Source organism: Metarhizium acridum (assembly GCF_019434415.1).
Source record: "Metarhizium acridum strain ARSEF 324 chromosome Unknown scaffold_320, whole genome shotgun sequence".
NCBI classification, from domain to species: Eukaryota; Fungi; Ascomycota; class Sordariomycetes; order Hypocreales; family Clavicipitaceae; genus Metarhizium; species Metarhizium acridum.
The window spans coordinates 95,552-121,209 of NW_027094027.1; the positions used below are offsets into that span (position 1 = coordinate 95,552).

The following is a 25,658-nucleotide window of genomic DNA, read 5'->3' on the forward strand; positions in this document are numbered from 1 at the left end:
TTGCGGTTCAGCCAGCCTGCAGTCTCCAAGAAAGGGCAGCCATGCATCACGACCTCTGATATAATTAGTCCTCTGCCATGCGTGGCGGCGACATAGTACGATGCTTGTCTCAAGGTGTCAAAAGCTCCCAGGTCACCTTTTTGTAACGCCGTCCCGAGTTATGCTAACGTCTTTTCATTCCCTTGCCGTACCGAGTCATGCGCATTCAGCTTCTCATGTTACCATGAGGCCTCTTGCGCAACGAATTACACTTCGTGCTGCAATCAAGTGTACTGGGGTGACCTCCCGTAGTCTTTTCCGCAGACTATTCTTGATATCGTATGCGAGTCGTTTCATCTGGCATCTAATTTACCCCAAGCATAATGACGCCAATTGCCTCTGACTGATGGCCTCGGGCCTGTTATTGCAGCTCGGATCGTAACAAGTGGCTTCCGCTCAGTCGAAGAGACGAAACGCCGAGGAGCCGAAGCCCCTTACATGATACGCTGCAATACCCATGTCTATATTTTTCATATACTTCACATAATTCGTACTCGAAGTGATTGGTGCATTTGACGCAATGATGCTCACTCCCATGTGACGCTGGAACTGCTTGGCAAGTTACGCACCATTTGGCTTTGTAGCTTGCACCCCATGGAACAAAACTATTCACCGTTCTGTATCTAAAGACAGGCCTAGAACTCGAGTATTGCCAACTAGCATAGATGCCAAGACCATCGCTTGCCTCATGGTCTGATACGAAGAGCTTGGCACGATCGCCGGGTTGGCTTTCATATCCCTTGGGCCACCGGAAAGATTTATTAGCTCCAGGTTTAGGATTGGCGGCCAATCAGACGACAACGGATAACCACTTATTAGAGCTTATATATAAAGTTAGCATTCTTGATATACATCGCTTAGGCTACCGAAAGACTTTGTGGGGGCCCCGTCGGTGAAGCGAATTATGTAGATGCATGATTGGGCACGTGGATATGTAAGGAGTACTATATAGCAATTTGCATCGACTAGGCTTCGCATATGGATGTTATATGGAAATCAATTAACTACAAGCCATCTGTACTATTTATCACTACTCGTCAACTAAGCATCTCGACCTATATATCATGAAGGGGTTGGAAATATTAATGAGGATCATGCAATTTCCCATATAAACAGTCCCATTACCCATGTACAATGAGCTCGAAATATCAAGATACAATAACAATAGAGGATGATGTTGAGATACGACGTCGAGGCGTGTTCCGGGTATTTTTTTACTAGGTCCCTGCATTATGAAGCACCGATATAACCGGCCAAGCTAATAGCGTGCCAATCTCCAAGCAGCTTAATAGATTGAAGGTGAAACTATTGGGACCGTATTCATAATGACAGCTGTCGTTGATATTATTTACTGGATGCCTCAAACTATATAATCTGTTCAATGCCTCCAACCGGACTGGTCTTGGAATTGCACAGCACCTTGTATTCCGGAACGGCAAACGGCCTTTGATATCCTTTTGTCTCAGCAACCATGATCTACATGGGCTGGGCTGTAGGCCTATGCTCGATACTTTGGCCGAATTACGCTGGTGCAGTACCAGCAACGCCGTCGCCATCCTCGTCAGCTTCATCACCAACCACCTCCTTCAATGTCGTAATGGATGAGCCCGCAAATGGATACCTATGGGTCCCACAAAGGGACTGGGAGAACTTCCAACGGCAAGGCGTCCTTTTCAATACTAACGCACTCCGAACACAGATTGGAGAATTCGGATTGGAACTGGAAACCTCGGTGAATGACCTGTTCTCAAATGGCGATACAGTGATTGTCGAACTTGCTCTAGGGCCACACATAATACGCTCAGACTCCCATTCCCATCTTTCTGCCTATGGTGTATTCTTCTCGCAAGTGCGGAGATATCAGGCTGTTGAGGATCGTGAACAAGCTAACGAGGCTGGCTGGACTGTCAATGACGGGTACAACTCTCAATGGAACCAATTCGGCGCCATATCTGGACAGACCAACTACGGGGTCCCTGAGATGCGGCAAATGGACCAACGATATCTCAACAGCGTGGCTGCCGACCACTTCACCCGGGCACTGCTCCATTTCTTAACCGGCCCATCAAGCATCCTGAATGAGAATTTACGACAGACGTTTAGGCGCCTAATTGGCTGGGGAGAGGAAGAGGGACGAGCCCAGCTCCTCCCCGCTGTAACGAACCGTAAGAAAAGTGCGAAATTTGCTTCAGGAGCATCATGCTGACATGTCTCTTATGTGCAGCTCTGTCAATGGACTCGATAGTGGTGCAGTATCTGTCATCTCTTGAGGCAAACCTGAGGCTTGCAAGATATGGTATCAACGAAGACAATCTGGCGAATGGAGAATGCCCGGCGTTGATTCGCGCCATGGCTGCGCATCTAGGTCTGGGTCCATCACTCTGGGGACGGGCTAAGGTCCAAGCTACGGAAATACCAGGAAGCTGCGAGAATGCCGTCTCCGTGTATTGCAGACAGCAGACGCAGGACGGCTTATGTGAGGCTGTCCAACAAGCGGAGCAAACGGACGTGGAAACTTGCAACTACTTCAAGTCCCTTGAAGTCAAGTTGACTCTCGGAAACGGGGTTTGGGGCTTTGATGGCGCCGGCACCGTCGATGACATTGTCATTGAGTTCGGCAAGCACGATCACCAAACCATCCTGAAACATCCCTCGCGCGGAGACGAGGCAACAATCTCGGTGGACCTTGAGAAGGCCTTCGGATCAAAGGAAGTCCTTGTTGAGGCTGTTAAATCGTTTAAATTATACTCGGTGCAGGATCAACAGAAGAATCCGGATTCGTGGGAGATTGGAGGTATGTTTTCCCTCAAGCCACGGCAGGAGGACGCTTGGCCTAATATCGCGCCGAACAGGTCTTTACATTTACGGAACGTGCGTTGAGTCATCGAGGAGGGACTATTATCAAAAAATACGACAACGTCTACGATTGGTTCAACCGGTTTGGCGACATCAACCCAGAGTATGGCTCGTCCCATTTTAATGGACATATTGACCTTGGTGACTGGCAATGGGAGACACCAGATGAAAAGACCAAGACAATCGCCGTCATGCCGCCCGGGCAGCCGAGTGCCTGCAGCAAGTTCAAATCGCTCGAGGCGTATCTTGAGCTGGGTAAAGGGGTTTATAGCGGTAGCGGAGCCGGAACAAATGACGACATCATGCTCGACTTTAGCGACGACTCATTCAACCCGAGCGATATCCTGCTCATGTCATCTCCTTCGCGCGGTGACTCCGTTACAAAGCCTGTTGACCTGAAAAGTGTCTTTGGAAAGTCTGTGGTGTCTCCGAAAGATATTCGACAAGTCTCAGTCTACTCCGAGCAGGGTACAAGTCACTGGGCAGATCCATGGGAGATCGCAAGTATGTTATGCCCCGTGCTTTGTATGACAGATATATGGTGCTAACACGAGTTTTTCCCGGTATTAGCTTTCAAACTCAAAGCCCACTGTGAGGGGTCGTCGAAAACCGCAGAGGTCGCCAAGTGGCGCGATATATATCAGTGGTTTGATCGGTTTGAGGGACCGTCGTCGCTTAGTGGAGACTTGTCTCTCGGAGACTGGCAATGGGCATAGGTTTTTCCTTACGCCGTGCACATTTCGCCTCCCGTGAGGTGATTGCCGTTGGCGCTCTGAGCGGTGTCATATCTGTATGTGGCCAGGGCACCCGCCAGGCGAAGTTGTGATGGTTCAAGAAGCCAAGCGCACTGCACAGTTTTCACTTCTACACCTACAATAGTCTCTAGGAATAGATACATTGAACTCTGTGATTGGATGTCCCCGTGTTGACTGCCATGTTGCATGGTAACTTTGGAAGAGTTTCAGGAAATGATGTCTACTAGGCGGTATTCGTATTTTAAGCGGTTCTCTATGCTGCGCTCTGGACGTTGACACTTGATGTTGTTACGGGAACTTGGCTTTTTGACCGTATCAGCTCCATGACTCATCTTGGCACTTGCCGCGCCAAAGCAACCCATATGCGTGTGTTCTTGTGATAGTATTCATATCATACCAGATAGCGAGTACACTACCAGGAGAGTTCTCCACGTTTGGTAGTGTAGCTGGCAGGCCTATAACAGTTCTGTCCACGTATGTATGCATGTCTTCTCCAATTTTCTTCTCCATATATTTGCACGTTGCAAGGTGACATTCCACGCCGCACGGGGTTGGATGCTCGACTACGAGCTTGGGGTGTTGATCTTCCGCTTTATAATAGAGCCCAATAGACACGTCGTGTTTGTCAACCCACGTTCATCCGGACAAATCAGAAATCTAGGCTGAGTCCTGTCTAAACCACCAACTAGTACAGGGCCCTCTTCATCGTCACTTCAGCTTCCGTGGTCGGCGTGGTTTGAACTCTGAAGTCTCAAGTTGCGGGGCTCATCTGGCTCATCAATGAGTCATCATCATTCCATTGCTCCGTTCCCCAGATCTTGCGGAGCTGCCCATGGAATCCGTGCGGTCTCGGATGTGCTGGTGTCGCCGTGTGTCGTCGTCGTCAACCCGTGGTTCGAAACCTACGTGCCAATACTCCATGTGAAAGGCGGCGCATACCTCCTACCGCAACTCGCTTGAGCCGGTGTAGTCACAGAATCCCTCTCAAATCTCCGACCATGGCGGCCTACATTCGCCCTTTATCCTCTCTGGATCTGGATCGCTGCGCGGCGCTAGAATCTGCTGCCTTCCCGCCGTCAGAGGCCGCGACATACGAGAAGGTACCGCAGCTCCCGCTCACTGAACCTAGCAATGTAACCAGCGATTAACGTCTGGTCGCATTGATCAAGATTGACTACAGGCTTTGCACCTGCCCGAAGCTTTGTTACGGGCTGTTTCTCAGAAACCCTGACGCGACTGCGCCCGATCCGAGCACAGTCCAGGTCCTCTCATCTGCCGAGGCGCAGGACAATGAGGGCATATTGGTTGCTCACACGATTGCGACCAGGGCCAAGGCAACGCTCATAGTCGACCAAGACATGGACTATCCCAAGGATTGGAAGACGAACCCGAGGGCCGTGGCCGACGCCGGGCATCAGCCATCAGGGACCAGTGTCGCGTTGCACTCCCTGGCCGTTTCACCCGACTACCAAAGGCAGGGGCTGGGGAAGCTCCTGATGGGAAAGTATATTGAGCAAGTGAAGAAACTGCATGGAGTCGAGAGGATTGCCATCTTGACTTACGACAGACTGGTCCCTTACTATGAGAAACTGGGGTTCAAGAACCATGGCAAGAGCGCGGCTACCTACGCTGGCGTTTCGTGGTACGATCTGGTAAGATTTGTCAATGCCTTGGTTTGAGAAGGACGTGCTGACATAAACTAGACCTACGACTTTTCCTAGAATTACTTCTCACGTGTCTGTTGTCAGAGACAGCATGAGTACAATTAAGTAGAGGAGGGAAAGTCCAGGAAAGCGGACTCATTTCCACCTGGTACACAAAGGTCCTTTGATGGGCACTTCCAAAGTCCATCGACTAGCATTTAAATTCAACTTTTGGCTCTTAGTAGTAGCCTGCAGTGCTGCTGAGCTGTCGTCTACTTGACCTGGGCTGTGGAGGCTTAAAAATGACTTGATGCGGCGGCGACATGGCCTCTGGGCTCAACATGCTGATTCTTTGTCAGCTCAGTCATGAACAACCGCCATGAAAGGATACTCGCTGTCCTTGCTTCTTTGTCTGCTTCCGGTTAGATAGAGAGAATGCTTGATAGGCCTCAAGGGTCACAGGCAGGCCATTGGGCATCTGACTAGGTTTTTTCACTATTGTTTACTCCATTATGCCACAGCATCTCGAAGTCGGCCTTATACACGCAGACACACTCTCTAGCACCAAGTTCAACAATACAGAGGCAACGCCATGGCCTTATGGTCACGGCGTATTGGGGCGAAGGTCAGCAACATATGTAAATGAAATAAAACAACCACTTGACGGAAGACCCGATGTCGTCAGTCTTCTAATTCCATCCAAGTGGAATAGTGTATATGTCTTTTAGGTACAACTTCATGTGGGTTCTTGGCAGGAACCAGGGCCACATGTGAGAAGCAAGCAAAGTGGAAATGTTCATAAAATAATCAACTTGGAATACTACAAAAACCCGTAGCTTGTGGACCAGGATCCACGAGTGACTTCAATGGTGAACAAGACCCGAGCTCATATACCAACACGATCCCTTTTCGGCCGTCAGCTTGCAAATATTTTGATTGTCATGTCCATGCTTGCAGTGGCAGTAATGCAGCGAAGTTGGTCATCCGGAGACCCCATCTTCAATTTTGCACTCCGCGTTGCAACCGAGCTGTCGCTGTTAGACGCAGGTATGCTCTTTGCCACTTGCGGAACCCATTGAAGACAAGTGATGAATTGCTCATGAATGCCCTCCAATACCTTGATGCATTGTCCCAGAGTTAAATCCCAGCATCGCAATGTCTTGTCGTCCGCTACTGAAAGCAGATACTTGCCACCGGGATGGAACACAACCGCAGTCACCCAGTTATTATGGCCGATCAGCGTTCTTATGCAAGTGCCGTGAGCATCCCATATCTTAATCGTATTGTCACGAGAACCTGTGGCGATATATTCAGCTACACCCTTGGGAACCGCCGGTGCTTTTGAGGGAGCCATTGATGCCAAGTACGGGTGTGCAGCTACCGGCGCAAGAGCACAGCAATTGATGCCGAGAGCATGACCAACCAAAGTCAACGTGCTCTCGGGGCTGGCCAAAGATATATCCCACAGGCGAGCCGTCCGGTCATTGCCCGCTGATAAGAGGATTCGGCCGTCAGCAGACGGGTAGATCGACCGGACCCAATCAGTGTGACCTCGCAGTGTATTGACACAATGCCCATTTTCAATATTCCACAGCTTAATAGTATGATCGCCGCTTGCACTAGCGAGTTGTCGAGGACGCCATTCTCCGTCGCTAGAAGATACAAAGCGCACGGAACAAATGCTATGATCGTGGCCATACAAGGTGCGGATGTTCTTGTAGTTGTCCGTCGGGTCCCAGAGCTTGATGGTAAGATCGGAGCTACATGAAGCAAAAAGGGTGCCGCCTTGGGGACCGCCATAGTCAACGCCTCGGACCGCTTGCGTGTGGCCCTTGATGGTCTTTTCCAGCTCACCGAATTCCCAGTCCCATATTTTTATTGTGCAGTCGTCTGATCCAGAGGCAATGGAAGAAAACTTGGGGTGGAAAGCGACACAGTTTACCGCGCCCTGGTGACCCTGCAGTGAATATTGTGGTGATTCAGGCAGCCAACAGGAAGGGTCTTCTCGCTTCGAGGTTTCCTGAATGGCGCCGTCGAGGTCCGATTGCAAGGCCGCGTTTCGAGATTCAAGCTCCATTATCTACGACGGGAACAAGTTAGCTGCTAGATGTATCTGGCTTGGATATCGACCAAGGGGAGATAGAGCGTGCTTGCGCAGTTACCTGCCTTTCTCTGCAATCGGACAGTACTCGTCCATTTCTTTTCTAGCAAATTCTCGTACTTTTTGGTGACGTCCGCGGTGAATACATTCTCTTCAAGACCAAGTTCCTTGCGGAGCGTATCCGACGTGACATGTTTATCATTAGCTGACAGGTATGCAATGATGGATTTGTGCCTAAGGAGGCTTTAGTGCACATCTCGGTCGTAAATCATGATGCAGACGCACAGCTCTTCAGCTTGTCGGCTGGTCAATATACGGCCCATGCCTGCAGAAGCAAAAATGGGTGTAGACGATGTTGGTACGCGGTGGCAGTGAGCAATCTTGGCATATAAACCTTCTCCGCTATTGTGCCAAAGCCGATCTAGGAAACGGACGGCGTGTGTCCGACGGCTTCAAGCCGGCATGTCCTTCTGAACATGCCGAAGTTGATATACGCGCTGTGAGACAACAAGGAAACGCGGTGTGGCACACCGGCACTTGGACACTTGGATGGTCCAACGATTGGTCATCTAGCAGAGCGACCGACATGCTGTCGGTGAGACATCAATTTACCGTCAACAGCCACCTGCTTTTTGTTCTGGAGTTGCGTCGTTAAAGGCCCCTTGACTATCTGTCCATACGCCGTACAGCACACCTACTTGCGTTTATGCGGTCCAAATCACTTTCCAGACAAGGTGGTGGACATGTTTCATCCGATCACTAAAAGGTACCCTTGAAGCTGCATATTGCAGGAGTATCATTGCAGTGCCCTACATGACAAACTGACTGGGCGGTGCAGGTCCGGTTACTACTAAAGCTGCCGAAGGCGGTTGAGCGATCAAGAGGATATAAATTACCAAAGCATGCCAGTCTTTGTGTTACTTCAACAGGCGCCGCGATCCAGACTCGGACCAAATACGTGCATACCACTGATGTAACTCCTCCATCCAAGGCGGCATCGGTCCCTTCACTCCCAATACCTCGCCCTGGCTCGAGAACAGACAACTTTTCAAGGTGAGTTCGACCTCGGCCCGCGTATCATCCACCACGGCGCCAATTACAAACAGGCCGTCGCCGCCTCGCAAGGACTGGTTGCGAGGGGAGTCGCCGCAACGTACCGTGATGGACGTGGGTGTCTTTTCCACAACCTCAAAGTGGTCGACGAGGCAGGTTCCTTTCTCATAGGTGCTCTGGGAAAGCTGTTCCTTGGTCCATAACTGGGTGCTAGTTTCGGGGCCGTAGTGCTTCCACTGAAGATAGCGGCGCTGAACCTCGAAGCCTGATCCAGATTTAGCCCTTGGACACGTGGTCATGATGCAAACGCGCAACCAAGCTTACCGTAGCCGGACCAAATACCACGGCAGTATTCTAGGACAAGATCACCCGGGTTCTTGAGAAGTTCGGGTCGGATTTTGTCAAGCGACACGCGCTTGATGCACACATCCTGAGTCGCGGGGTTCGCGGATGGATTGTATCGCTTGAATAGCTTCGACGTCCAAATCGGGTCGGAAGCCGCGAGGGGAGAGATGACGGGGTTCTTGGCGGCCAGGTAAGCCGCAAGACTCGTTGTCCCCACGAGAGACGAGAAGACGGCTTTGGAAATGAGACCCATGGCTGAAAGCCGACGAAGCTGGGCTTCGGTAACGTGGTTGCCGGTGAGATGGAACTGCCCGACACAACTATGCGCCGCTATTCTGCGCCCGACTTGCTCCCGCGCGTTCTTCCCTCAGACTTGCTTAGTTGCGATGAGTTGTTTTGGCTCGAGTCATGGATTTGCCAACCCACAATCAGAGCCCGTTGTCTTCCTGTTCGGAATTTGTAGCGTGATTCCGGCCCATCTGTCTTGGTCACGATGTTGTCGGATGGCGTGGGGTTGAGAATTGGATTGCCGATGGGGTTTTTGCGGATGGACGGTGGCCAACGAACCGTTGACGGGACCTTGCCCATTTACAGTTAGCACAAGTCCAAAATTGGGACCCTTCATCCTCATCTCCAAAGTTGAAGATGGCTTGTCTTGGGGGTTGGCGCTTCATTTGAGACGGCCCCAACGTCTAAACCAGCCTCACTGCCGTATGCCCTTGTTCCACAAACTGCACGACGCAAAATTCGGCCGAGAGATGGCACGTTTCATAGTTGCCGTGCCAGGAGAAGGCCTGGTGGAAACTTTTGCTGGTGCGGATCAAACACTGTTGTCGCCACATTTGTCCTGATGCGGCATATGAAGAGGACAACTAGCAGGGCTACTTAGAGCGAGCAAGGGCTGTTGTGCAGGTCAAGAAGCTCGATTACTTGCCAAATGTGAAAAGTCCTGCAGCGTCTACTGCAATCGCGATAGTTGCATCAACAACTGATGGAACAACTCGATCCTTTCGACTGCATTGTCACCTTGAGAAATTTCCATGATGAATCAAAAACAGTGTCAATAGACTGGATTGCTTTGAGAGCGAGATCTGCAGTAGACTGAGCACGGATGAGACCTTTGGTGGAGTTGAGGAACAGAGTAAGTAAGTGCCTTTGCAAATCTTTCCATGTGTAGCAAGTGGTTTAGACTACAACTTGATCCGCGAGTTAAGACGATAAATATGTACACATGGATACATTCAACTACAGCGTTTCGGAACCAGCAAGTAGCTGTGGCGTGTCCTTTTGGTTCACGAATGCTTCGCCCAGCCGTAGCCGCGTTTCGTAGGTTTATTTCGAATACACTTTTTGCATTCTACCTCATCCTTTGAACAACAGAGTGTCGTACCTCTGATCAAGAGTCGCTGATTGCTGCAAGCCGCACACAGTTGGACACGAGATTGAATAAATACCCGATCTTGCCATGTGTGCATACACAATTAACAGCTCGCCATATGTCTCTCTGCTTCAAATCGTTCCTCTTGTGTCCTCGTCGTCGCAGCATCTCGGGCCATAATCTAGGGTAGTGGGTGGGATCAAGTCTACACATAAGAAAGCCTCTCCTTGTCGGGGTGTCCCTCAACCTCCAAACTGTTTCAAATACGCAGGTATTGAGTCGTTTAGCGATTATTCACCGTTGAGGACTAGTTTACGGAGTAGACGATGGGCAGTTGTGACTTGTCAGAGCCCCGGTCCATGTAACTCACGGTAATGTGAGTTCACAACCAGCAACGTTGGAACCTGATTAAACGACCTTGCATATACGACTGTAGGCTTTCGGCAGCAGAATGAAGGGTAATTGCTACTACTATAACTTTGAAAAAGTTGTTTCGTGTTTCACCATCTACCCGTCTTTGGTCCCCTTTAACCCCGACGTTCGATAGTCCGTGCGCCAGGCCAACTCGAGTGGTTAGTAGTTTCTTCTTCATCCCAATTGCCGAAAACTCCCTTGGAGTAACGTGGTCATCAATAATCTGTATGGCCATTTAAGACTGTTGTCGCCGAAGCTGGGCTATTGATATCGGCCTACAACTAGGGAGTGGTAAAAGTCAGCCGATGGTTTCACTACGAGGCGCCCAAACAGAAAATGCTCACGTCGTACGGAGTACAAAGGTATTTGTCACGGGTATCCTCTTTTTTTGGACCGGGGTCGTCTTGTTAAGAACCTGCCAAAATAAATCTCCCTGGGAGATGACTCTGGCCGCACGCGGGCCGGCAGGGTTGACGCCTGCGGCCTGTGCCCTCCGAGATTGAATGGCGGGAACTTCACTCCATGCTCGGCGACTACCAACCAGCTGGAGAATACGTAGAAACAATAGGCAGACTAGTGTGATGGCTGTTGAGAAAAAACCGTCTTTGGCCATCGGGGTTCTCTCATAAGTCGGATTGGATACTACAGTCGCCAAACACATTGAAGTAACTACATAGTACGGGCAAGTTGACCAAGTTTCCTCGTAGTTGTTGCATATCAATGATACCATCTACTCAACGGCTCAAATGCACCATAAACTTAAACGTGGTTTCAGGAAAGTGAGGGTCTTGCAGATAGAATGCTCCCTCTGCACGTATTATATTGAAGGATAGGTTGCAAAGTCGTCTGTCCCTGATCTTGGTCGTCGGGGGAAAAGGGATGATCCCGCGCAACCCAGGTCATCCGCCTTGGCAACATGGGCCCAAGAGCCACACATTTGGGTCACGAACTGTTGTTAGCAGCGGTTCGGATGGTCGGGTTCTAAGCATCTCCAGAGGCGCCTCCTCTGTGCGAGAGCTATCCCTTTTCTCCCCGTGTGTTGCGCGCCGCATGAAACCTCTAGGTCCTGGTAACGGCACCTGAAAAGTTTAAGACTAGACTAGACATATGAGCCGGAGTGACGGCATGGATGTCTGGATCCCTAGAGGACAAAGATCGTATGTAGATCGATCAGGGGGGTTTATGCCGACAATTGGGCAAAAGGCTCTGATGGATGCAAGAGCAATACGTAGTTACTTGCTCCGTACACTTGCGACAGCGGATTCTAGGCCGTTGTCCTGCATGAGATGCTGGCCAATTTCCCGTCACCCACTTTTTGCTCCCTGCTCCTCCGCCGTCCCTGCATGTAGCGTCAAGCCCGCATGTGTTTTGGATGGTCCATAATGGTCTTTAGTCGACAAACATCACAAACAGACTGGACCAGATGTCACCTCACTCTGACGAGGGTCGGGTGTGTATCGCGTAGTATAACATACGGGTTGCATCGACCTGGTGCGGCCAGGACAGGGTTGGACAAGCCACTGTAGGCACGAATTCGTCATTTGGTCAAGTCCTGCGCCAGCTGGTGTATTATTGGTTGAAAATCCTCATGGAAGAGGTGAAGGCGTTGGTTATGTTTGCCGCGCTCAAGTGTTGTTCCCCAACAGGCCGGTTTCGTGTAGCAAAAAGAAAAACGTTTCCCGGCCGGGGTCAAGGGCCTGCATGCATTTGAGACCAGCATGTTGAGTCGATAACTGGTTCCTATTAATAAGAAAAGAAACGTGAACAGCTCGTCCTGACATGAACTCATGCACTCATTCGGCTGCCCTGCGGCAGTTGCCTTGGGCAGAGTTGGAGGTCTTCTGGGGCAAAACTCGCCGGTTGCTAGTTGACGAATTTGGCGCATGTGGCTGTTTTGTTCCGTCTTATCTCGTGACTGTTGCAAAACAACTCCGCCGATTGTACGATGGGGAGTAGCATGGGGTATAGATGCATTGAACAACGCCCCGGGGATCGTTGTTCCATCGAGGACGTCGTGGACTCATTCAAGTGTTTCGACATTGTTGATTAGTCCAACAAGAGTCGTACACAACACACTCGGGCCGCCATGTGAGCGAGGCTTGTAATTGCTTCGGTCCCGTGACCTTGGGACGGCATTGGCAACGGCGGGTTGGTACCTTGTTGGGCGGCAAGGAAGAAACACAGAGATGTAAATTCTCCATCGCTAAACTCGTTTGGCAATCTTTCGACAGTGGTATGGGCATTTCATCAGATGTCACCCCAGCCAAGCCAAGTACGCAAGGGGCTGCCCAAAGCTGGAAAAACAAGAGACACAATGAACTATGGGGCCACCCGCCATTCGCCAGGGCAAATTCCGGGGCGGTTTTTTACTTGCCGGTGTTCCAAGATGAGGTAATTAATTCGCGAGATGGTAGAGATTTGGTATCACCGGGGATAAAGCCATTGCCTGACTGGATGCCAGATGGTTATTAGCATTTCGTCTCGGGGCCACGCTGCGAGCGCCGCTCTGGGTAGATATTTCGTCTCCTCCCCCCATCACACCCTCCCCGACAAGTCATTCCGTCCGGCACACCACGCCGTCCAAGTGCCAGAGTACGGCGTAGTACGGAGTATGGCGTGGCTTCTTGGATTCTAGCGCGAGAACATGTCCCGTCTCCACCATCTCAACTCATTGTGTGCTGGGATAACTTTATCTCGGGGTATTTCCGTCTCCACTACACTTCCCAAGCTCGTTTTTAAAAAGAGAAGGTGGAAGATCATCTCCTTGCTCCAGTGCTAATCGCCCATTGATCGGGTCGATTTGCTTCTGACTCGGGATCGAAACCCAGTTTTGACGAATTCCATTCGGTCGAGCCCTGGGCACAGGGGTGACCCTGGCTGCTCCCACACAACTGTTTCTCCTCGTCCAGGTTGGCCCTGGTGCTAAGAGTTACGGCTCGCTGGGGCCGGCGGAAGTGAGAGCCCAACCAACCGGTCCTTCAATGAGCCAACGTCTAGTCCAGTGTTGCCGGCGCCCGATGATTGTCGTGATCCCCTACGGAGGTAGGAGATAGGGCTTCGGCTGTTCCTTGCCGCGGTTCACGTCTCTTGCTGGAACCAAGCCGGTCATTGAGACTAGGCCGAACACATTCGAGCCCAACGTGCACAAGATTTCGGCTCAGCTGTCTTGTCCAGCGCGTAGCGCGTGTCGTCCATCCATCACCTCGAGCGAGACAACACCCACCACAGGCCAGTAGGCGACCAACAAGGTTACGCGGGTCGTACAAATGGCCAGGGCGGGAAGCAGAAGCAAGGGCTTTCCCCGTCCTGTATCCCCACGTCTCGTCTCAACGCAGAACTCAAGTTATGGGAGGGAGCGTCGCGGGCGCAGATAAGAGAGACAAAGGGAGGAAGGGCTGCAGTGAGTGCTTCTGTTGTTTGACTAGGGGCACCATGGCGTGGATTCGGAATGCTCTACGCCGAATCGAAAGAAGAAAGGATACAACTGCGTACTGGGGGTGGGCAAGTCATGTTGTACTCACTCTGCCGTCTCGCCCGTTTGACATTTTTCCCATTTCCTAATCCATCCTCACGTTTCTTTTGCCGAACCCTCCTGCTTTGAACATATATTGTTTATAACCGCCATTCTTTGTAAAGGGCCTGTCCCCAGATCACGAGCCGAAAGAGTCTTCTGGAGCGCCTCTCATTCCGTCTTCACTTGACGACAAAAGTCCCCTCCTATGGCTGGTGCTGAATCGTCTCCGCTGTTGCGCAATTGCTAAAAGCTAACGAGACGAAAGCTTGAGCCTCCCATGTGTATTGTTTGCGAAGTTGTCAAGCGAGACACTGGTAGGAAAACATCTCTGGCGCATTGCTTGGGCAGACCGTCTCAAGTCGTTTCCTATAAATCACGTGCAGACCTTCTTTTAGACAATCCCTCGCCTTCCCAACTATACATCGGACTGCCAACAGTCGCCGGCATCATGGGGTCCGAGTTCGGAGTAACGGCCGATTCCAAGAAGGAACCCAACTTGGACGGCATCGGTATCTGGTGGATAACATGGGCGTGTGTGTGGACATTTGTGCTCCTCTGCGGCATGGGATATCTGGTCTATCGCCGCGACACGCCTATTCTCCGTATTCGTGGTATCGGCTTGTCCCTTGCTGCCGTGGTTCTGCTTCACTTGTACTACTTCTCAGTCCAGCTTGGCTACGTGGTCGGCGCCTTGACTCCGGGCGACTGTGAATACTGGATCATGGGAACCTACTTGCCTCTTGGTATTGCCTTGTTTCACGCCTCCAACAGCAGGTTCCTCTATGTCGCCAAGGTACAAAAGAAATATCTCAACCGCCAGGGGGACGGGCCGACCAGGTCCAGGAGGGGAATGAGCATCTTGGATCGCTTCCGGAGCTTGAACTACACGACGAGAATGGTGATCCTTGTTAGTCTGGGAATGGGCTTCCAGGTCAGTGAAAAAGCCTCGATGAATGATGAAACGCTAGTGTCAGCCTTCTAAATATTGCGCAACAGTTGTTCCTTACTGTTCTCATGTGGTTGATCTCCCGAAAGTGGCACAGCGGTTGGGGAATTGCCGGCACCGAAGTCTACGGCACGGAAATGGAGCAGAAGATGGAAATGGGTCGAGGTTGGGAATGGTGGCCTGGCATCTTCTGGCAATTTGTCTGGGCCTGGATTGTCGCCCCCTGCGTTCTGTGGAAGTCTCGCAACATCAACGACACTCATGGCTGGAGAATGCAGACTATTGGCTGCGCGGTGGCTGGGTAGGTTCATCTCGTCACATCTGTCCAAGGAAGCCATGCTGATAATGGGTCAACTGGTATTAGTCTACACGCAACTCCCATGTGGCTCATTGCCCTTTACGTCCCTGCCATGGAACCAGTCAACAAATACTTCTTGCCTCCTCAATGGTGCGACACTCTCGTTTGCAATTTCATGGCTGTGTTCTTCTAACGCTGTTATAGGATATGCATCTCGATATTGGTCTTGGAAATTCTGACTGTTTTCCTGCCCTGTTGGGAAGTCTTGCAAGCTTCTACCCTCCGCCAAGAGACTCTGGACTCGATCGCTCAATGGGAGAGAAAGAATGAGAACACTGGCTCCAGCGCCAAGTCTGTAAATACCGCTTCCACAGCAATCGACTCCCTAATGAGCGGCCGGAAGTCCACGGTCGGCTCCGTCAAATCCACCGATTCACAAGAGAGTATCCTTACCATGAGCGCACTCGAGTACGTCCTGGAGCGCAATCCCACCCCGCTTCAGGAATTCTCGTCTCTCCGCGATTTCTCTGGTGAAAACATTGCCTTCCTGACCAGTGTTGCTGAATGGAAGACGTCCCTGCCTCGGCCTGTCCGTGATGGTGTCAAGGACAGCACCACCAGGGAGCTTATCCGTGAGAGGTTCAACAGTGCTCTTCGCATCTACGCAGAGTTTATCAGCATCAAGGACGCCGACTTCCCCATCAACATTTCGTCGACTGAGCTCAAGAGGATGGAGGCCGTGTTCGAGGCATCTGCTCGCACCCTGTATGGCGACAAGGTTGAAGTCGATCCTGCCACCCCTTTCGATATTCCAGAAACCGCCCAGAAGACTTCTATGGAAACTTCATCCCAAGCATCCGAAAAGGGAAGCCCTGCTGGAACCTCATATTCCGACGGCGTCAAATTCTGGGGCGAGATTCCCGAGTCCTTTGACGAGGCTGTTTTTGACGAGTCCGAGAAACACATCAAGTACTTGGTTCTTACCAACACTTGGCCAAAGTTTGTCAAAGACCGTCGAGTATCCATTGATATGGGTGCCTCTGCCGAGAGAGGCCATTCAATCATGAGCTTTGTCCGCAGTCGTCGTCAGAAGAGGTGAGCAGGGTACATAAGGTTATGTAGTGGGACAACACCATAAAATTCTTTCTATTGTAAAAAATATCAGGAGAATATATACCCGATGGATACAGGGCGAGCTGATTCCCCTTTCGTTGGGTGGAATCTTTCGGCGCAATTAGGAATAGTACATCCGCTGTCTTGCGTCAGCTTTAGAGTATGGAACTCATTGGTTTAATTTTTGTATTGAATTGACGAATTGACTGGCGTTTTCAATCTGTCCACATTTTTCCGACTTGGTCTTTGATGCTAGGTCGTTACATTTTACGGATGCTTGGGCCTTTTGCCTGCGCCGTGGAGGCTTAATAAATGCTCGCGGCCCGCGGGCAAGGCTGCCGTCGTTTTAATCGCTTTGCGTCACGATACTGGCTGGTGAACAGTATCGTGTACTAGCATCTTCCGACATCCAAAACTTAGCCTATTGACAAACAGAAGGCGCATCGACCAACTCGCTAAATTATTATTTCTTTCACAAGTTTAGAGGCCATAGTCGGTACGGTAACTGCGAAGATCTGGAAGCGTCTGGGGTCACTGGTAGGCCCGAGTTATTTCCCTAGCTGGCTAGAGGTGGCGTCCACGTCAAAAACTTGTCAACTTTGACCCAATTGTGCGCCCTCCGCCTGACATTGTGGCCGGAAAGCCCCTGTTTCTTCAATCTCGTCAATATAGGTGCTAAAGATGGTGGAATGATTGCTGTCTTCGCCCGGTCTAGTTCGACATACGCGTCACTTACACCACCACAGACCGCTGCCTGACAACTCATCTGTAACAAAAACAAATGGGGTCAACAAAAATACATTTGACGTACCGGAAAGCCACAGATGCAACGGCTTGGTACTCGTCGCACACCATGAGGCTGGTGCGCTAGCAGGATGCTGCGAGATTGAGAGTAAAGCCGGCGGATCGGTATTTCGGCCTCTTTGTTGTAGATCCTACCAGACAAGCAGGTGGATTGGGGAGAAGAATTCTGGCCGAGGCAGAAACCATGGCGAGGGATGAGCTCGGCGTGCGAGTCATGGACATGCTGGTCATTTGGCCGGGAAAGGAACTCATTGATTGGTATATTCGGAGGGGGTACACCAAAACGGATCAGACAAGACCGTTCCCCTATGCATCTCTTGCGAACGGGCAGGCTTTGCGGGATGATTTGTATTTTGTCGTTCTGGAAAAGGAGCTGTAGGCCGTTTCATCTTGATGGGCTCGAGAGGACACCGGGAACGTTGGCATAGATTTAGAGGAACTAAACTATAGACAATGTGCTGTACAATATCGACTTTATTATGGTGTGGGCTCGGCATCCTCGACGTGAGGCTTCGCGATATAGCCGTACATTGTCACTTTCTGGCCTGGTCTAGACCAATCATCTTCGTCCCAAATCCGATTCAGCTCCATGCCATTCTTGGTCATGACCTTCTGACTTGCAGTGTTCTTGTTCGTCGTTGTTGCGACAATACGTTCATCCTTTATCGGCCCATCCCCCCTAACCGTGCTCTTCTCTACAGGAATAGTCACGGCCTCTCTTGGCAATGACCACCAGCGATCTAAAAACGCAGCAAGAAACTCATTGGCATACCCGTTTCCCCAGGTCTCGTGACGGATTGCGTAGCCGATGACTGGCCAGCCGAGGTTTCCTTGCCTCCGATGCGAACCACCGATTCCGATCATCTCTCCGTTAGACAGGCATATTGCAAATTGGTACACATCTCTACTGAGACCTTCTTCTAGCTCCAAGCGGGTGATATCTATCGACTCGTTCGGCTTTCCTTTGGACGACCAGGCGGCCACTTCGGGCTGAGACCTCAAGGCATGGAGATCCTCTAGGTCGCTTGGTTTCAGTGGCCGTATCAACAGGCGTTTTGTCTTGATGGCCTTCCGATTTTCTAGTGGTTCGTACGGATGGACTGGCAGCGTAGTCTCGATTGTGACGCTGGAAAATATTGTGGCAACTGTGGGCGATTGCGATTCTGTTGACTGCCGCATACTTGAGTTTTAGTTTACGCCTTGCTAAAGAGCCTTCAAGTTCTATTCTGTAAAATGGGTATTTTAAGTAACGGTGAGTCAGAATTATGAGGATGGATTTGAGAGCGGCTTAAGTTGGATCCTAAGACGTGAGATGCCAAGGCCACGTCACAATGTCAGCGTTGTTTCCGACGCGACAAATACGACACTTTAGTGTGCGATTAGTGTGCGATTAGTGTGCAGACCAAACACCGAGAGCTGTTCGATGGAAAATACTCTTGGTCGCCCTCATTGTCGCTTTTGCACACGTATCAATAGCAACCGCTCTGGTGCGGCCGGCCGTACCGTACAGGTTGTCGCTTCTCATCCTCTGCCAAATAATCATAAAACTGAATGCAGTTTTGCTCAACCATTTCCCTCATATCAAATGACTTTGACGAAGCATCAACCGTGTTACCATTGAAACTCAAATAAGTCCCATACTCAGGATGGCCTCCGTCCTCTTTGGCTCTCCAAACTCGAGTTTTTTGGCCCTTGTCAGTATACCCAGGCACACGCAGCTCTGCAAGATCAAGGTCCACCACTTCCCCCGTGCCCATGAATGTAAAGCACCGTACACCGCAGGTTTTGCAGTAGAGCCAGTGAAGGACCTTGTTGTGGATTAAGTAATCGCCTAGTTCTTGTAACGGATTGAGTGGCGACAGAAGTAGAAAATCGTCGGTTTTGTTGGCGACCCTGACGTGAAAGAAGCCTGCTTTGTGACACATGGTACAGTTGCATCGGTAGATGCGCTGGTCTTGCTTGGTTGGCGGGTTCGATTCATTGTGAGTCGGGGGCAAGGTGAGGAAGGCGGCATATTTAATGGTTCCACAATGGCATGAGCCAGTGACGGGTTGGCGGGATGCTTTTGTGTCTGCCATGTCCCTGTTGTATTGTACACGGCGTCGAAGCTCCTCGATGAGGTAAGTGAGGGTCTCTATGTTCTTATACACACAAGACCTCGAGTGCAGGATCTGTGGTACAGGTTCGAGAAGTACCCTTGCCAGGATGATGAGTGCCAATTGTAAAAGACCTTTAATCTCGCAAGGGTTGAAGCAGCCTCCCTCTCACTCTCAGAGTCTCCGATAACTAAATGTGCTGCCTAGGCCTCGCCACCGTGACTCATGTTGTGCGGCTGATCTCGTGCATGAGGCGAATCCCAAGCAGCCACATTCCTTCACGTTTCCTTGTTGAAGTCCCTGCCTGCCCTCGTAAATGTGCTTTTCAATCGGCCCCGGAATCCGTCGTGGTCGTCGCACTGCATAAGCGTTGTGTACTACATGACTTTAGCGTTAGCTTTATTGGCAGACAGAGTCCAAGGTGACGATCATGCGAGACTGCAAGAGCTCTGAAGTCTCACTGTGACTAGGGGGTGCAAATGAAGTGGAATAGGCGCGCAACTCTGCTGTCTGAATCAAGACAAGATCTTGTCTATCACGCTTGGAGATCCGTCCGGGTGAAGGATTGGCAAGTTCACGGTCCTTCGAAGAGGGTGGTTTGAATGTTCCACGGTTTATTGGTGCTTCAACCAACGCCAATCTGGGAAGGAGCATATCTGGTCGATTACACCTGCCATGAAACCAGAACGTCTCACCAGCCAATCGACTTCGACTAGTCAAGTCAGGTGCTCGAGCGCTGCCTGAAGCCTCAGTGCTCGTCGCTCGACAACACCAAGTCCTCCTTCTTCGAAGAGTCTGGTCTGTTCAATCTTGTACCATCACCAGTACTCCGCACTTTGTGCCGTTGACATCATTCTCAATCATCCCAGGTACGCAGGCGAGACTGAGACAGTAACTGCCGATTCCCTAGCCACTGAGCGTACGGAGTACCAGTGTTGGACTGATGCGGCCCCGCCTCCACCTCCCTCCATTCATGGCCTCCATTTGCCAATCATCAAGCGCAGGATTCCCATGAGCCCCGGGTCATCGGCTTTTGCTTACGTCCATTGGACTCTTCATTAGCCGTTGCCAATTTCGGCTCAACTTCGCCGCCTCTTTCCTCATTGATTCTTCCCCGGATTTGCGCATTCGTACCTGACAATCCGCGTACCGCCGATTTTGTCCTTCGCAGTCGCTGGGGGTCCAATTCGATTGTAATCTAATCTTTGTCGGATCTGTCCCGTTGTTCCATTGTGTACAGAAGCGGCGGCGTGATATGTGCGGGAAATGCCTGCGGTAAAGCAACCTTGTCTGCAATGCAAAGGTGAGTACTGTCTGGTACAACCGAGGCCCTTCCTCAGCGCCTGAGGCCTGTAGCTACTATACTGACCTAGAAATAGAAAAACATGTCAAATGTGAGCAGAATGCACCGAAATTTCTGAGCAGGGTCTTTTTTAGAAGTTTCTTTTGCGTTCTTCCATAGAGATGACTTCTTTCCCTCAAGCATATACCCTGACTCTACTGCTGCAGGTGACGAAGAGCGCCCCAAATGTCGGCGATGCCAGCTGAAGAAGCTTCCATGCTCACGGCCAGTCAAAAAGACGGTCTTCAAGCATGGATCGGTTGCAAGTTTCTCCAAAGATCAGCAATGGGTCAATAGTGAAGCTAGACATTGTGCGTATTTCCCGTCTAGTCGACACCTCGCTGATACTAACGTGACGATACCTGGCCCTCAGTCCGCTTTCACGCTCGTGGTGGCTCTGCTGCCCGAGAACCCTTGACTCCAGATCAAGGCTCATCACCACCTTGGTCGACAATTGCTGGACCGGGAGTAGTGTCGTCAGAAGGTCGTCCCCTAAATGAAACCCAACCTACTCAGTCGTCACCATCCCATTCATCCACCAGCTCTGCCATGGACACAGACTTGCGCCCAATCCTGGCGGAGGACTCTGGCTTTTTCCCAAACTTAATGACATCAGACAGCTTTAGCAGCGACCAAGGATTTCGTCTTAAGCAGCCAGAATCGCCAAGCACACAAGCGCCGTACTTGCCCTCCATCAGTCAGCTTAACCCTGGCATATACGGAAACGGAAAGGGGAACCAGCGAGGACCTAGTCTCGCTCAAGCACTCTCCCAGGGGTCCCCCACTATCCAAGCATCGTCCATACCATGTATGTCAGCCTCGGACGACACCAGACGAGTATTTCCGTTAGAGGATGTTCAAGAGGCATGTCTTCTCAGGTACTACATTGAAGAAATATCTCATTGGGTAAGCACGATTTTCTGTACTTCCTATCTCCTTTGCTCACAGTGTGTAGTTTGACTTGTGTGATGAGAGTCGGCACTTTCATCTGGTTGTACCTACCAGGGCCAGGGACCACCCTCATCTTCTAAACGCCATTTTTGCAGTAGCTGCCCGTCACTTGAGCCGCTTGCCACAGTACAAGACTCCACAAGGCATACTCTACCATGGACAGCTTCTCCCCAACTTGGATGAACACTCAGCCGTGGAATATATGCTTCACTGCATGCCCGCTCTCCGACAGTTTCACGACGCTATGGATGATGACTATCGTGATAGTATCGTTGCCACCGCCGTTATCCTACGGCAGTTGGAGGAAATCGATAATGAAGACGATTCGCCGTCCCTCTCGGGACAGCCACGAAGCATGCTATCGGGGTGCGGGAAGCAAGTTAACTTTCTTGCTATCATAGACGCTGTCTTGCGAAGCCCGCCGTCGCAATCTGTTTTTGGCCGTCGCAGTTTGATGCAAGCAGCTTATTGGATGGCTCTAAGACAAGAAATCTACCATTCCTTTACACGCCTTGAAGCTCCTCAGCTGATTTTACCCCCGGAGTTTTGGCACAGTGCCTCCAGAGCAAACAAGACTGTAATGCATCTAGTTCAAGTAGCAAAATGGAAGTGGGGAGATGGCTCTGAATATGAATGGGGTGAGTGCTACCATCTGCTTTGTTGCCGACATGATATTTATGCTAATCATTCGCTAGCGAGACTGATGGATCAGCACGAACATCTTGAGAAGAATATTCTCTTCGATATTGAACCCATTTACAAGAAGCCAGCTGACAAGTCCAAAGGCGAGATCTTTCCCACTGTTTGGTATCGATCTAATATTGAAGTGACAAGCATGCAGCTTGGTCTCTTAGCCAAATCAGTACTGGTGGCCGAGAATCCTCAACTTAGGTAAGCTCGGGTCGACTGGTTTATTACTCACTCTTTGACTAATAGCCTTCAGAGCACATGCAGTTTCTCGATCTAGTTGGAGACACGTCGAAAATGACGTGAGACTCCTTTTACTCGAGCAGTGCGGGATTGGCCTTTGCAACCCTGCGTCGCCGCCTGCTCTTGTTCATGCTACGTTTGGAATCCAGTTATACGGGGATTTCTTCACAGACCAGTATGAGCGCCGGGCAATCAGGATGGTGGTGGAGAAGTACCGAGATACCCATGCTTGGCCCGTACAGCGGCTTTTAGACATGTTCCGTTGAGACATTTACGGTACTGTGGTGATGCATCAGTTATATGTACGAGCTACGGCCTGGGAAGAGAAACACCGGGACCAGACCTAAGCTCCACAACTCGCAGTCGCATTAGGGCAAAATATTACCCTACAAGACTACATACCGCACGAGACGCGCCAGGGTCAACGTGGCATTGTGTTCCGCCTTGTGTGGTTTCAGCTTGCGACAACGAGGGTTTTGCAGGACACAGTGAACGAATCCTCTACAGCTTCCTGTGGTGATTGGGAGTACTCTCACTCTTCCTGCTCTAGATATGCGCCTGGCAACTCGCCTGATCGGCAAATTAGAGCACTCTTTTCAGGGTATACAAGACACACAGATTTGCTCTCTCCCTTATGTTGCGAAATTGTTAATTCTAACGGCCTTGGCTCTCACTGCTTAGAGTTCTATTTTATGGCATCACAATGAGATAGCGGCCTGGTGAAGGGCCCTGAGGTGGCCCTCCAAGATTCTGTGTTTGATGAGAAACAGAAGGGAGCATCAGCATTGTTCACGTGGCAGCAAGTCATGAAGGAATTGACATGACATCAACGAAATAGGTGTTGATGTCAACGGTAGCTCCAAAGGCAAGGCCGTTCGGTTCTTTTATCATGGTGTGAAAGGATCAAAGAAAGGTGATTGTTCGGCGATGGGCGGTGAGAAGTCCGCATTATGAACATCAATTCAAACAAAACAGACCAAGCCATGCTACCACTCTTTCTGCGACACAATTCTAGAAGCCGTACATGCTGGAGCTGAATCCATCCGTCACCAGTAATGTGGCGTGAAGAGCAGGCCGTCGAAACAAATGCGTGTCTTTGAAAAGTTTAATACCTAGTCGAAGGAGTCCGATGCAGGGGTGGATGCTAAGCGTATGGACTGGCCTTGATGGCTGGAGAGACAGCTTGAGGATGAAAATACGCTCTTTCATGCTGGGTGTTAGGATTTTCCTCATTTCGGGGATGTAAAAAGAGGACATGGGATTGAGCTTGCCGTACACACACTGCGAAAGAAATAGAGTCACCGGAAGCAACCAAATCAACTTTAAGCGGTACGCAATTTCCTATGATGCTATAGAGCCTGCTGACATATCGCTCTGATAAAGGTCACCTCTCAGAGGGGAATGAGCGACCTAAGTCTTCTCTTCGCTTCCATCTTCAATGCCCTGTATTCATCCACCGTTCTTCCCGCGGCGTCTCTATTCTCAAGAGCCCGCCGCGTGAGGTACCCAAGACACTCCTTCAACGTGCCCCAGGTCGAGCACTTGTAGACGTCTGGTCCGGGTCCCTGCCTCTGGCCAAGCTGGAGCAACCCGAAGCTGATCTCATCCGACATGCCTTGTAGTTGGGCAAACCCGAGAGGCACGGTTGGCAAGCCGTGCAACAGACGCTGCTGGTGCAGCGCGTAGGAGCCAAATACACTCTCTTTGTTGTGGCCGCATAGCATCAGGTTAACGGACGGAAAGGGGCGGCCGCCTTCGGCCCCAATGCTGCCAATGTGTTTGCACAACGCCCCGTGAGCAATTGCGTTGTAGGCATTGTCCGTGTCTCTTTTTGTGTCGTGGATCAGGGACCTCTTCTCCGTAGCTAGATATGCACCGCGCACGAGCTTCAGGCCCAGTGTGAATTTTCCCTCCAGAGCGGCTATCAGATGAGATTCTATTGCCGGCGGCGTGCTTTTCAGGTAGGCTTGGTATGTGCTATATATGAGGGCGTGGCCATCCCTGTTGTACCGCTTCATCAGATCAAGCCCGGCTTTGGCAATTGCATGTTGATAAAGCTGAGACTCTGCATCTATTAACAATCGCACTTGTCGCTGTTTGCATTCGTCGCTGATGGCCATCAACGCATCTGACATTTGCTTGGGGAGTGGCTGTCCGGCAGCGAGGGCATCCGTCACCAGGGGACCGGCGCCGGTAAACCTAGCAATTACGCCAAGTTAGTCAAAAGTATCTGCAATTCAGAGATCATGGTGCGTACTTGACCGCCAGTTGGTCGCCTTGCCCCAGCATATCGATGGTCTCCAGCACACCGTTGCGCCAGCTCCGTATGTTTGGACACAGATCCGTGGCTTTGCCTGCAAACGACTCGATTCCCACGCCTTGGACGTCCTTTTTGTTACAGTCAAACACGGTCTCTCTCGCATATGTGACAATGGTTCCTCGGAATCCCATCATTTTGAACCGTTTCAGCGTTTGCCTGACTTCGCTTCCTGACTCCCCAGCGCAAAAGTGTCTGTATGCCACTCTTCTCACGATCCACGCAAGTAGTTTGTTGCGGTTGATGTCAAAGAGGAAGGACCTGTTGGGCTGGGTCAAGAAGTCCATGAATGAGATGGCTTGACTAAGAAGATATGGTCTGGAAGAGATGGAGTTTACAAACAGAGATCTACACAGGACCCCTGTGGGCAAGGCAGATAAAGGGGCAGGAGACTCTGCTTCAGATACAATGGCTGGTGACGCATTCTCCGCGTACTTGGCGATAGAGGGACTGCAGAACCTCCCGTCGGCTGAAAGTGTTGGAGAGCTGCTTCTTGACGATGCTTGTGTAGACAGTGCTCTATATGCTATGCGAGCATAGTACCCGTGTCGGAGAGCGGCCATCTCTTCAGTGAATATGTTAAGAATCTGGGTTGACCGAGGCTTTGGCTACTATGTCGCGAGGCGACTGATAAACTTTAATGATGGTCACGACCCCCGCCTTGGTAGTGTCTCTCTGTGTTCAACGCCATGTTTACGAAGGAGGCTTATCGGGTTGCAAGCCGAAACTCTGTGGTGCAACTACCGTACTATGCTATATGCTC

At 50.8% G+C, this 25,658-nt stretch overlaps 9 protein-coding genes across 9 annotated transcripts; 4 read left to right on the forward strand and 5 right to left on the reverse strand.

Annotated features, from left to right (window-relative positions):
- Nucleotides 1–1,510: 1,510 nt before the first annotated feature.
- J3458_014326 (uncharacterized protein) lies at nucleotides 1,511–3,611 on the forward strand (the record flags this gene model as incomplete). Its single annotated transcript, XM_066120499.1, has 4 exons — nucleotides 1,511–2,204; nucleotides 2,264–2,833; nucleotides 2,929–3,399; nucleotides 3,466–3,611. The coding sequence occupies 4 exons, from the start codon at nucleotides 1,511–1,513 to the stop codon at nucleotides 3,609–3,611; spliced, it is 1,881 nt and encodes a 626-aa protein (XP_065974332.1).
- A 960-nt stretch (nucleotides 3,612–4,571) lies between these two features.
- J3458_014327 (uncharacterized protein) lies at nucleotides 4,572–6,393 on the forward strand. The gene is made up of 3 exons (XM_066120500.1): nucleotides 4,572–4,750; nucleotides 4,820–5,302; nucleotides 5,354–6,393. Exons 1-3 carry the CDS (start codon nucleotides 4,649–4,651, stop codon nucleotides 5,369–5,371), a joined length of 603 nt encoding a protein of 200 aa, XP_065974333.1. The 5' UTR covers nucleotides 4,572–4,648; the 3' UTR covers nucleotides 5,372–6,393.
- Nucleotides 6,210–7,717, reverse strand: LIS1_2 (Lissencephaly-1; the record flags this gene model as incomplete). The annotated part of the gene is made up of 3 exons (XM_007812627.2): nucleotides 6,210–7,373; nucleotides 7,460–7,628; nucleotides 7,680–7,717. 3 exons carry the CDS (start codon nucleotides 7,715–7,717, stop codon nucleotides 6,210–6,212), a joined length of 1,371 nt encoding a protein of 456 aa, XP_007810818.2.
- Nucleotides 7,718–7,743: 26 nt separating this feature from the next.
- Nucleotides 7,744–9,406, reverse strand: J3458_014330 (uncharacterized protein). The gene is made up of 2 exons (XM_007812628.2): nucleotides 8,772–9,406; nucleotides 7,744–8,712 (listed from the first exon to the last, which is right to left on the reverse strand). The coding sequence occupies exons 1-2, from the start codon at nucleotides 9,043–9,045 to the stop codon at nucleotides 8,312–8,314; spliced, it is 675 nt and encodes a 224-aa protein (XP_007810819.2). The 5' UTR covers nucleotides 9,046–9,406; the 3' UTR covers nucleotides 7,744–8,311.
- Nucleotides 9,407–13,137: 3,731 nt separating this feature from the next.
- On the forward strand, nucleotides 13,138–16,674 carry J3458_014331 (uncharacterized protein). Its single transcript, XM_007812629.2, has 4 exons — nucleotides 13,138–15,029; nucleotides 15,095–15,345; nucleotides 15,409–15,492; nucleotides 15,547–16,674. The coding sequence occupies exons 1-4, from the start codon at nucleotides 14,376–14,378 to the stop codon at nucleotides 16,439–16,441; spliced, it is 1,884 nt and encodes a 627-aa protein (XP_007810820.2). The 5' UTR covers nucleotides 13,138–14,375; the 3' UTR covers nucleotides 16,442–16,674.
- Nucleotides 16,675–17,141: 467 nt separating this feature from the next.
- Nucleotides 17,142–18,438, reverse strand: J3458_014332 (uncharacterized protein; the record flags this gene model as incomplete). Its single annotated transcript, XM_007812630.2, has 1 exon — nucleotides 17,142–18,438. One exon carries the CDS (start codon nucleotides 18,436–18,438, stop codon nucleotides 17,737–17,739), a length of 702 nt encoding a protein of 233 aa, XP_007810821.2. The 3' UTR covers nucleotides 17,142–17,736.
- A 24-nt stretch (nucleotides 18,439–18,462) lies between these two features.
- Nucleotides 18,463–20,144, reverse strand: J3458_014333 (uncharacterized protein). Its single transcript, XM_066120501.1, has 2 exons — nucleotides 19,817–20,144; nucleotides 18,463–19,732 (listed from the first exon to the last, which is right to left on the reverse strand). Exon 2 carries the CDS (start codon nucleotides 19,335–19,337, stop codon nucleotides 18,729–18,731), a length of 609 nt encoding a protein of 202 aa, XP_065974334.1. The 5' UTR covers nucleotides 19,338–19,732; nucleotides 19,817–20,144; the 3' UTR covers nucleotides 18,463–18,728.
- Nucleotides 20,145–20,650: 506 nt separating this feature from the next.
- Nucleotides 20,651–22,844, forward strand: J3458_014334 (uncharacterized protein; the record flags this gene model as incomplete). The annotated part of the gene is made up of 6 exons (XM_066120502.1): nucleotides 20,651–20,658; nucleotides 20,818–21,008; nucleotides 21,071–21,603; nucleotides 21,653–22,286; nucleotides 22,344–22,539; nucleotides 22,592–22,844. 6 exons carry the CDS (start codon nucleotides 20,651–20,653, stop codon nucleotides 22,842–22,844), a joined length of 1,815 nt encoding a protein of 604 aa, XP_065974335.1.
- Nucleotides 22,845–23,969: 1,125 nt separating this feature from the next.
- J3458_014335 (uncharacterized protein) lies at nucleotides 23,970–25,458 on the reverse strand (the record flags this gene model as incomplete). The annotated part of the gene is made up of 2 exons (XM_007812632.2): nucleotides 23,970–24,777; nucleotides 24,836–25,458. 2 exons carry the CDS (start codon nucleotides 25,456–25,458, stop codon nucleotides 23,970–23,972), a joined length of 1,431 nt encoding a protein of 476 aa, XP_007810823.2.
- Nucleotides 25,459–25,658: the final 200 nt, after the last annotated feature.

Bases quoted from the DNA above. Each gene is read 5' to 3' on its own strand.
- J3458_014333 (XM_066120501.1), bottom strand. From the start codon at position 19,337: ATGGCAGACACAAAAGCATCCCGCCAACCCGTCACTGGCTCATGCCAT.
- J3458_014331 (XM_007812629.2), top strand. From the start codon at position 14,376: ATGTGTATTGTTTGCGAAGTTGTCAAGCGAGACACTGGTAGGAAAACA. The intron at 15,346-15,408 runs GTAGGTTCATCT...AACTGGTATTAG, and splicing joins ATTGGCTGCGCGGTGGCTGG to TCTACACGCAACTCCCATGT. The intron at 15,493-15,546 runs GTGCGACACTCT...ACGCTGTTATAG, and splicing joins TACTTCTTGCCTCCTCAATG to GATATGCATCTCGATATTGG.
- J3458_014330 (XM_007812628.2), bottom strand. From the start codon at position 9,045: ATGGGTCTCATTTCCAAAGCCGTCTTCTCGTCTCTCGTGGGGACAACG. The intron at 8,713-8,771 runs GTAAGCTTGGTT...AATCTGGATCAG, and splicing joins TGGTATTTGGTCCGGCTACG to GCTTCGAGGTTCAGCGCCGC.
- J3458_014327 (XM_066120500.1), top strand. From the start codon at position 4,649: ATGGCGGCCTACATTCGCCCTTTATCCTCTCTGGATCTGGATCGCTGC. The intron at 4,751-4,819 runs GTACCGCAGCTC...GCATTGATCAAG, and splicing joins AGGCCGCGACATACGAGAAG to ATTGACTACAGGCTTTGCAC.